The sequence below is a fragment of the Coregonus lavaretus genome (genome assembly GCF_964263955.1).
Source record: "Coregonus lavaretus genome assembly, chromosome: 27".
Lineage (NCBI taxonomy): Eukaryota > Metazoa > Chordata > Actinopteri > Salmoniformes > Salmonidae > Coregonus > Coregonus lavaretus.
The window spans coordinates 19700730-19712201 of record NC_140014.1 but is presented as its reverse complement, the minus strand read 5'-3'; the positions used below and the strand labels follow the sequence as shown (position 1 = coordinate 19712201).

General features: G+C 39.1%; 1 protein-coding gene across 1 annotated transcript; it reads left to right on the top strand.

Moving 5' to 3' along the window:
• Positions 1–6543: 6543 nt before the first annotated feature.
• On the top strand, positions 6544–9414 carry LOC311102620 (adhesion G-protein coupled receptor G2-like; the record flags this gene model as incomplete). The annotated part of the gene is made up of 8 exons (XM_084143986.1): positions 6544–6633; positions 6786–6917; positions 7069–7179; positions 7652–7773; positions 7907–8172; positions 8608–8698; positions 8797–9080; positions 9284–9414. 8 exons carry the CDS (start codon positions 6544–6546, stop codon positions 9412–9414), a joined length of 1227 nt encoding a protein of 408 aa, XP_084000112.1.
• Positions 9415–11472: the final 2058 nt, after the last annotated feature.

Sequence of the window (11472 nt, the reverse complement as noted above, 5' to 3'; positions counted from 1 at the left end):
GTCCTGCTAAGCATTTGTATTTATATTTATTAAGGATCCTAATTAGCTGCTGCCAAGGCAGCATCTACTCTTCCTGGGATCCAAACACATTAAGGCACTTACATCCCACATTAAAAAATGTAACGCATATTATTTTTTTTTTAAATGAATGAAGTGAAGGAAAAGTAAATGTTGTTCAAAATACAAATAGTAAAGTACAGATACCCCCAAAACTACTTAAGTAGCACTTTAAAGTATGTTACACCATTGAGTAGGCCTGTCAAACAAAATATTGAGTTGATGGACGGTCTATGTAAGTGCCTACTGAACATGTCACAGGAACACAATGGATGCTCAGAGGACATGAATGTGTCTCATTTGCAAGGTAAATCTACAGAGACACAATGTCAACAGTATATCACCTAGTGCTCATAGTTAACTGGAACAGGAGTTGAGAGTGATAACAACATTTTCAGCCATGACTCTCTCATCAGATGGGTAAGAATCCTTGATTGGTCTTATAATTTCTGTTCCACCATTTTGCTGGCAATGACAATGACACTTTTTGTTCTAGAAAACAATATAAAAGATGATAGTTTGATAGTTGAAGAGTTTATTTCCAAAACGCTATATCCACCAATTTGTCACATTTGTGTTTTTTCATCAGAAATTATTGGTAATGGGTACCCTCATGTGTGTAAAATATTACTGTTCTCAGATGTTTTATTCATCGATTTTAAATGTATTTATTTTGCAAAACGCTATACACTGAGTGTACAAAACATTAAGAACTCCTTCCTAATATTGAGTTGCATGCAATGATAGATGTTTCCTTGGCTTTACAGATTAAGGCTATCAATGGAAGGGAAACTTTGGGGATTTTGTTTGACCACAGCCATTCTGCTCTGTGGCATTGGCTGCCAATACAATTCAAGTGAACATCGTAAGTTACGTTTTCCCTTGTAATGTAAACAACACCAAAATCATTTGATTGAATACTACATTTTTTATGCTCATCAGTCACAAAGGCATTGCATTTGATATTTATTCTTAAAAAGTGAACATTTAATTTCAAGGGGCTTAAATCTGATGTATTGCTAGTGCATTTCAAAAAGGGTTTCATATATATATATATATATATATATATATATATATATAGTGGGGGAAAAAAGTTTTTAGTCAGCCACCAATTGTGCAAGTTCTCCCACTTAAAAATATGTGAGAGGCCTGTAATTTTCATCATAGGTACACGTCAACTATGACAGACAAAATGAGGAAAAAAAATCCAGAAAATCACATTGTAGGATTTTTAATGAATTTATTTGCAAATTATGGTGGAAAATAAGTATTTGGTCACCTACAAACAAGCAAGATTTATGGCTCTCACAGACCTGTAACTTCTTCTTTAAGAGGCTCATCTTTCCTCCACTCGTTACCTGTATTAATGGCACCTGTTTGAACTTGTTATCAGTATAAAAGACACCTGTCCACAACCTCAAACAGTCACACTCCAAACTCCACAATGGCCAAGACCAAAGAGCTGTCAAAGGACACCAGAAACAAAATTCTAGACCTGCACCAGGCTGGGAAGACTGAGTCTGCAATAGGTAAGCAGCTTGGTTTGAAGAAATCAACTGTGGGAGCAATTATTAGGAAATGGAAGACATACAAGACCACTGATAATCTCCCTCGATCTGGGGCTCCACACAAGATCTCACCCCGTGGGGTCAAAATGATCATAAGAACGGTGAGCAAAAATCCCAGAACCACACGGGGGGACCTAGTGAATGACCTGCAGAGAGCTGGGACCAAAGTAACAAAGCCTACCATCAGTAACACACTACGCCACCAGGGACTCAAATCCTGCAGTGCCAGACGTGTCCCCCTGCTTAAGCCAGTACATGTCCAGGCCCGTCTGAAGTTTGCTAGTGTGCATTTGGATGATCCAGAAGAGGATTGGGAGAATGTCATATGGTCAGATGAAACCAAAATATAACTTTTTGGTAAAAACTCAACTCGTCGTGTTTGGAGGACAAAGAATGCTGAGTTGCATCCAAAGAACACCATACCTACTGTGAAGCATGGGGGTGGAAACATCATGCTTTGGGGCTGTTTTTCTGCAAAGGGACCAGGACGACTGATCCGTGTAAAGGAAAGAATGAATGGGGCCATGTATCGTGAGATTTTGAGTGAAAACCTCCTTCCATCAGCAAGGGCATTGAAGATGAAATGTGGCTGGGTCTTTCAGCATGACAATGATCCCAAACACACCGCCCGGGCAACGAAGGAGTGGCTTCGTAAGAAGTATTTCAAGGTCATGGAGTGGCCTAGCCAGTCTCCAGATCTCAACCCCATAGAAAATCTTTGGAGGGAGTTGAAAGTCCGTGTTGCCCAGCGACAGCCCCAAAACATCACTGCTCTAGAGGAGATCTGCATGGAGGAATGGGCTAAAATACCAGCAACAGTGTGTGAAAACCTTGTGAAGACTTACAGAAAACGTTTGACCTGTGTCATTGCCAACAAAGGGTATATAACAAAGTATTGAGAAACTTTTGTTATTGACCAAATACTTATTTTCCACCATAATTTGCAAATAAATTCATAAAAAATCCTACAATGTGATTTTCTGGATTTTTTTTTCTAATTTTGTCTGTCATAGTTGACGTGTACCTATGATGAAAATTACAGGCCTCTCTCATGTTTTTAAGTGGGAGAACTTGCACAATTGGTGGCTGACTAAATACTTTTTTCCCCCACTGTATATGTTTTTTTTTACAACAAATTTCTATTAGATCTTGTCCTTAAATGTATGCATTAACCGGCATTGTATATCCAGGTCATACAGTACTGATAGTGGACGATGACACATATTCAGGAGTCATTAGGAATGGGAAAGGTTGTGCATCTCAGACTAACTGTTCAGGTACAGTATGATAACTAACTAGTTAGTGGAGAGGTGAAACATTGCCAAAATATAAGCACATGTCAGTGCCACAGCTTAAGATATACATGGAGTATACAAAACATTAGGAACACCTTCCTAATGTTCAGTTGCACCCCCCCTTTTGCCCTCAGAACAGCCTATATTTGTTGGGGCATGGACCCTACAAGGTGTCGAAAGCGTTCCACATGGATGCTGGCCCATATTGACTCCAATGCTTCCCACAGTTGTGTCAAGTTGACTGGATGTCCTTTGGGTGGTGGACCTTTCTTGATACACACAGGAAACTATTGAATGTGAAAAACCCAGCAGCGTTGCAGTTCTTGACACAAACCGGTGCGCCTGGCACCTTCTTCTATAACCCATTCAAAGGCACTTAAATATTTTGTCTTGCCCCTCTGAATGGCACACAAACACAATCATGTCTCAATTGTCTCAAGGCTTAAAAATCCTTCTTTAACCTGTCTCCTCCCCTTCATCTACACTGATTGAAGTGGATTTAACAAGTGACATCAATAAGGGATCATATCTTTGACCTGGATTCACCTGGTCAGTCTATGTCATGGAAAGAGCATAATGTTTCATAATGCTTTGTATACTCAGTGTACATTGCCTTCTTTCCAGATTGGATAGGGAATTGTACCTTACAGAAGGAAATCCTGGGGTTCTGCATCATATCCACTGGAGAGAACACAACAACATCAGGTAGTCTTACTTTCTGTAAAACCTTACGTCGATCTATAACCACTGTTACAGAGTCCAGTTATGGGTATTCAAAACATTCAAATTCATTTTATGAATACTTTGTTGTAATGCTGTATGTATCTTTAGAACAATGTCATCCAGGATTCCCCAACTGTACATTTGAAGTGAGGAAAGATGAACATTCACACATCATAACTCTGAGTAAAGATGTTGTCAACAAGAAAGAGCTCAACTTGTGGTTTCTACTGAGAAAGAACATCACGTGTAATCCATCACAGTTCTATCAAAATGCCACAGGTAAAGTAGATGTAATAATTTTTATTCGTAACATATACTTTTATCAGAGATGTTTGGATAACATAGCCAAGCTACTGCAGCCATTGAGGTGTAGGCTACAGCACACTGTACTTTTGGGGCAGTTTCATGTTTTGCATTCAATAACTGTTATATAGTGCCCTCTGCTGGTACATGCTAGATCAAACATACAAGTTCTGTAATGCAGCCCTATGGTCAGCCTACAACTACTGTTAAACTATTAGTCCTAACCTTTCAACGGGTTGTACATTTCCATTTAATTCCCATCAAAATAATACATCTACAAACACTTACACGAATAACCATAACATTATCAATTAGGCAAAACATTACAGCATATACAGTATGTGTTTCAGTATTAATTGTGTGTTCCAGGGTCTGTTCATTTGACTGTAATGCCTGCCTGTATAAATGGAGGTACGTTTTCAGACGCATGCATGTACTGCCATTCTTAGGGGCCCATATCATAAACAGCAGGAGAGATCTAACTGCATCATTTTATTTGTAACAGTTACTATTTTGATTTCAGTATGATTTAACCATGTGCTTTTGTAATTATCTAAAAGGTAATCAGACTACTCAAATCAAATCAAATCAAATCAAATCAAATCAAATCAAATTTTATTGGTCACATGCGCCGAATACAACAGGTGCAGACATTACAGTGAAATGCTTACTTACAGCCCTTAACCAACAGTGCATTTATTTTAAACAAAAAAGTACTCTGGTGAAGCCAGAAACCCTTTGTGGAAAGAATTCAACCTATGATGCAGATGCTTGCAGAAGTACAGTACATGCCAAATATTTATATACTGTCATAATGTTAAAATGAGTAATGATTTACTGTACTGTAGTTCTAATGAAGAAGTTCACACTAGACATTCAAATGTGGTCTGAGCAAAATGCATTGTTTTTGTTTTGATTGATTTGCAGATAAGACCCCAGATACATTCATTCTTAAGATCACTGCGAAGGTACCAAATAGTTGTCTAACATGTGACAACCCTGTTAAGAAGCCGGATACAAACATAGTTTTACCCGACTTCCAACAGGAAAGCTCAAGTGGGGTCATAAGTGCTGATTTGGCATCGTAAGTTTTTAGATTTAAGAAGCACATACAGTATACAATATATATACAAAAGTATGTGGACACCCCTTCAAATTAGTGGATTCGGCTATTTCAGCCACACTCGTTGCTGACAGGTGTATAAAATCAAGCACACAGCCATGCAATCTCTATAGACAAACATTGGCAGTAGAATGGCCTTACTGAAGAGCTCAGTTACTTTCAACTTGGCACCGTCATGGGATGGCACCTTTCCAACAAGTCAGTTTATCAAATTTCTGCCCTGCTAGAGCTGCCCTGGTCAACTATAAGTGCTGTTACTGTGAAGTGGAAACATCTAGGAGCAACAACGGCTCAGCAGCAAAGTGGTAGGCCACACAAGCTCACAGAACGGGACCGCCGAGTGCTGAAGCGAGTAGCGCATAAAAATTGTCTGTCCTCATTTGCAATTCTCACTACCAAACTGCCTCTGGAAGCACAAGAACTGTTTGCTGGGAATTTCATGAAATGGGTTTCCATGGCCGAGCAGCCGCACACAAGCCTAAGATCACCATGCTCAATGCCAAGCATCGGCTGGAGTGGTGTAAAGGTTGCCACCAATGGACTCGGGAGCAGTGGAAACACATTCTCTGGAGTGATGAATTACACGTCACCATCTGGCTGTCCGACGGACAAATCTGTGTTTGGCGGATGCCAGGAGAACACTACCTGACCCAATGCATAATGGCAACTGTAAAGTTTGGTGGAGGAGGAATAATGGTCTGGGGCTGTTTTTCATGGTTTGGGCTAGGCCCCTTAGTTCCAGTGAAGGGAAATCTTAATGGTACAGCACACAATAACATTCTACACGATTCTGTGCTTCCAACTTTGTGGCAACAGTTTGGGGAAGGCCCTTTCCTGTTTCAGCATGACAATGCCGCCATGCACAAAGCGAGGTCCATATAGAAATGGTTTGTCGAGATCGGTGTGGAAGAACTTGACCTGCCTGCACAGAGTCCTGAGACCTCAACCCTATCGAAAACCTTTGGAATGAATTGGAAAACCGACTGCGAGCCAGGCCTAATCGCCCAACATCAGTGCCCAACCTCACTAATGCTCTTGTGGCTGAATGGAAGCAAGTCCCCGCAGCAATGTTCCAACAACTAGTGGAAAGCCTTCCAAGAAGAGTGGAGGCTGTTATAGCAGCAAAGGGGGGACCAACTCCATATTACTGCCCATGATTTTGGAATGAGATGTTCGACAAGCAGGTGTCCACATACATTTGGTCATGTAGTGTATTAATACAGTAATACTAATAGTTTATGTGGCAACAAACATCTTCTGGTGGAGCTGATGTAATAGTGGTGGCAACAATCATGTTGGTTTTAGGGGATACAATTTAGGGGATATGATTTAGGTTCATCACATCAAAGTCTAGACCATGGCAAACTCTGATCTCATCTATATTTCAATGTTCTCTCACTATGACAGTGAGGCTATGAAAAATCTCTCCTTTTTGACTGAGCGGATTGGAAATTTCAGCACTGCAACCATTTCAATGGGCAAGGTTAAAGGATTCCTTAGTAGACTTCATAAAGAAGACCCCAAAGATATCAACTTTGGCTTTTCCCCTAACAAGAATCTGAGTGTAAGTACAGTAACTTTATTACTAGAGGTAGAACAATGATTACTAATAGTCCGTTAACTTATTATGAAAGGAACTGTTTTATTCTTAAACAAAATGCTGAGAACTGTACACAGATTGATGAAGATTGAAATTATAATTATTCTCCTTTGTAGATTGTTGAAGACAGGTATGCTCTGAAGAAAGATTTCAATCAATCTGTGCGTGTGTCCAAAGAAGCCTATGACATGGCACTCAATAAGAGCGGAACTTTTGTCGGGATTCTTGTCTTTCCCAGCATGTCCCAGGTAAACATGAAAATTACTTTGACTAAAAGTTACTTTTTAAAAGCAGTAATTTAATATACTGTACTGTTAAGCATAAGAGGTAATCATGTTACAAGTGACAGGTTACGTTACACTTTATCCTTCCAACATGTCTTCTCCTCACTCTTTCCAGGATGAAAAGAAGAGCATTGTTCTAAATGGTGAGGTAGTTGGAATAGACATGGGAGTCCACATAGCTAATCTCTCAGACACCATTGATATTGAGTACAGAAATATTGACAAGGTAAGAGAGACATTGCATCATGTTACTGGAACATATTTTGATTAGTAAGCCTATGCATGAAATAATTAAGGAGTTATGCATAAATTATATGTTTTACACAGGTGGGATTCAATGTCTTTTGCAATTCTTGGAATGGCAAAGGTATTTATCTTTCTTTCTGTACATTTTCAAACCATTTGGTTCTTTTAATGTATAGAACATTGATCATTTAAAAGCCAAACATTCAACAACTTCCAACAGAGAGGATTGTGGAATATTTTTCTCTTTTAGGAAAACTACCCAATTGGACCACAGATGGATGTCAAACCTTGGAGAGCAACAATAGCATAACGTGCCAATGCACTCATTTATCATTTTTTGCTATACTAATGGTGAGACGTCCTCTCCATCATCTCCTGTTTAAAGTTATGTTTCTGTGACACTTTTAATCACATCCATAAGCTTATTCACTTCTTTTTGTGATCATACACAGTCACCTCCACCAAAGAACATCAGTGCCTCAGATGTGGCATCTCTAACCTACATTAGCTACATCGGCTGTGGATTTTCTATGTTCTTCTTGGGAATAGCTCTCTTCATGCAGTTTGTGATAAGGTATTTTTCATTATTCAACACAACACCGTACAGTGTGAGTATGATGACCAGTAGAGATCTATAGCAGGGCTGACGAGCTAATTGAGAATACTGATGCTGAAACAACAAACTCTTTTCTCTTCTGGTTTCACAGCAAAACCAAATCTAGCCAAGCCACCAAGATCCTTGTCAACCTCTTCTTGGCTATGTTGTTCCTGAACCTGACCTTTCTGATCAACGAGACCATTGCAGCCATGGGGAGCTATGTTGCATGTGTCATCATAGCAGCAGTCATGCACTACTCCATGTTGTCCACCTTCACCTGGTTCCTCATTGAGGCAGTCCACTTGTTCCTGCAGCTGAAGAAACTCAACGCTAACATCAAACATTATATGCTGAAGGTTTACGTTGTGGGATGGGGTGAGAACAAAGTAATATTTGGGTGTATTAGAATGCTCCTCAATGTACATTATTGATTGACACAACATACAGATGTACTATCTTAATTTGATTACTCTGTTGTCGCAGAGAATTGTCCTGCAAAGCAGGAAATGCAAACTTGTAGTGTATTCTAGGTTTAAAAAGGCTTTTAAAGTTTGTAATATCTACTTAAAAATGATACACTTGACTAATGAAAAATGTATCAACCCCTACAATAATGTCCATTCATTATAATCCACACAATATTTCACATTTCCTTGTTGCTGCAGGATTATTTTCCTACTGTGAGAAACTATTCAAATTAAAACAGTATATCTGTGCCTACGGTTTTATCTCCTCTGATTGCACTAAATCATACCAGTTGCATCATGCATCTGGCATCAACCCAGTGTGAATGTTTCTCCTTTTCTCCAGTCCTTCCAGCTCTAGTGGTCATCGTCCTTCTGGGACTGGAAAAATATAAATTAATGTCCATAAAAACAGATGATGGGAATTCAGTGAAAATGTAAGTGGAAATTGGACTTTTGGAATTGTCTGTTCTTTGTCCTAAGGATATGATAATCAGAAACCATTTACCTCATCAACTGCTGAAATACATTTCAGGTGCTGGATCACTGACATCTACATCCATTATGGAGTCAACATCGGCTATTACGCCTGGGTGTTTGTCTGGACTTTGACCATCTTCATCATTGTAGTGAGACGGATCTTTTTCCTGAGGAAGACCAAGGCAGGCGAGGGCCAGAACGACCCAGCGTCCAAGAACACCCTGACCATCCTGGGGCTGCTCTTCCTGCTGGGCCTCACCTGGGGCTTTGCCTTCTTCAGCTTCGGACCCATGGTCATCCCATCCTACTACATCTTTAGCATACTCAACTCCTTCCAAGGTAGGCATCACTCAATAATGACTGGGGTTTAGTGTGTGGTTGTCCATGTATCATAGGGCCAGGACCTTTTGCCTAACCATGTGACCAGACCAGGTTAAACTTCCAGCTCTAGAGATTTTCCTGGTCAGGTCATGCTGTGTGTCATAGTTGATGTCTAAAGCCATTCCAGGACTGATAGTGACTGAGCTTCCATCTTTCTCCAGGCTTCTTCCTGTTCCTCTACTACTACAACACCAACACGATTGTTGGTGATGACAGGAACTCTGTATTCACCAACCAGAGCACCTCTACTTCTTCAAACATCTATGACGTCACTCCCAGTCTCAATAAGTAGCTTAGATCGGGGCCGTTGGTGTATCTTACAACATTAGGTTTATAATTGCAATACACTGAGCACAACCAATCATGACAAAATCAGGAAGTTTTTAAGATGTTTAATACTCTATTTAATAAATGAAAAGTATATATATTTTTTTAACTCTATTTCTATTTGCTTATCTTTGTGCAAGAATTACAAGAATTACTTATTTCTGTAATTTAGTTGTTTATATATAGTCCTTAAAAAAAATAAACACATTGAAAATGCTATCAATATCAATGTTGTTGTTACAGTATAGAATGTTACCAAAAGAATTTCGGTTTAAAGGGAAATTACAAAAATGTTCAACTTCATATTTATCATCTCCAGCACCACCCATCAACATAATGTGAAAATGGCACATTTCTATGTTTTGTAGTAAAAAAGATAGAGGAAGATAAGTGTTTCCAATGACATCATCAGTCAATTAGTAAACAATTAGTAGGTAATGCCTAATCATAATTGGTAAAAATCACATGATGCACACCGATGATGTCATTGGAAACACTTATCTTCCTCTATCTTTTTTTACTACAAAACATAGAATTGTGCCATTTTCACATATGTTGATGTTGGGGTGGTGCTGGAGATGATGAATATGAAGTTAACATTTTTTGAAATGTCCCTTTAAGGTAATGAAATCTTAATTACTGTATAGTAAATCAGTAAATCAGTTTGACACAAGGGGGCAGTCTTGTCCAACTTTAGATCTTACTATAGCGTGAGAGCTGATCAGCTACCTTCTCTCTCTCGCTCTCTCTCTCTCTCTCTCTCTCTCTCTCTCTCTCTCTCTCTCTCTCTCTCTCTCTCTCTCTCTCTCTCTCTCTCTCTCTCTCTCTCTCTCTCTCTCTCTCTCTCTCTCTCTCTCTCTCTCTCTCTCTGTATCTAAGTCTTCAGGGGTCTTGAATTCTGAATGAGCTCTCTGATAGGTGACCACCTCCGTGAAAAGGGGGCATGGTATCGGCTGAAACAAAGACAGAGAGAGTATTCTTTAGGGAGTCATTTGTGTGAATGAATCTTATATGTGTTATTCCAGCCAGCACAAATCAAATCAAGGTTTATTGGTCACGTGCACACCGTACAGTGAAATGTTTGCTTGCTAACTCTCCTCAACAATGCAGTTCAATAACAATAACAATATCAATCAAAAATAACAAGTAGTAATAAAAAGTTGAAGGAATTAATCAATAAAAACGTGTATGAGTAGAATGAACATACTAGAATATACAGTATGATTGATTTATCAAAATCAAGACTGTTTTATACAAGTAGTAAAGCAAGCTTAAATAAATAGTAATAATAAATAGTAACAGCAGTGGTGAATGTGTGTGTGTAAAACATTGAGGAAAGGCAGTGATTCACTCTGACTAGGCTAAATGAGAGACATCCAAAACCAAGGCATGCTTCAATCACTTGTTTCAATAAACAACAGTATGGACATCAAGAAAAACATGACCCTTCTATGAGTGATGTGGTTGACAAGTGGTCACCACCAGTGATGCGAACTTAGCAATTTTGTTGCTAGATTTAGCAACTTTTCAGACTACCCTGGCAACTTTCTTTTCAAACAGCACCTAGCAACAAATTCAGCTACTTTTAAAAATGTATTTGGAACTTTTAGCAACTTTTGAAAAGTGACTCAAATGCTAAAATGCACGCATGTTCCCTCTAAATGACACAGTCACAACACACGTGCCTGGCTGAAAACGTGCATTGTGAGCGACGTCACCAGCAGGCGATCAGCTCGTGCACAGGCAGCAGCAGGCCAGCCAAGCAGCACAACAACCTGGAGAGAGCTGGAGAGAGATGCCTAGCGCACACATCATTATTTGAGTTAAGTTTCTTGTTCAATAAGATAGCATATATACCTTGTTATTAGCTTGTACCTATAATTGTTGATCAGTTAGGTAGCATGTTAACTAACTACCAATACACTGCTTAAAACTATAATTGTTCAGAATGTGTAGGTTTACTAGTTAATAAGAAAATAAATAAAATGTAATTGTTCAATAATGTGTCATGTGTAATTGTTCA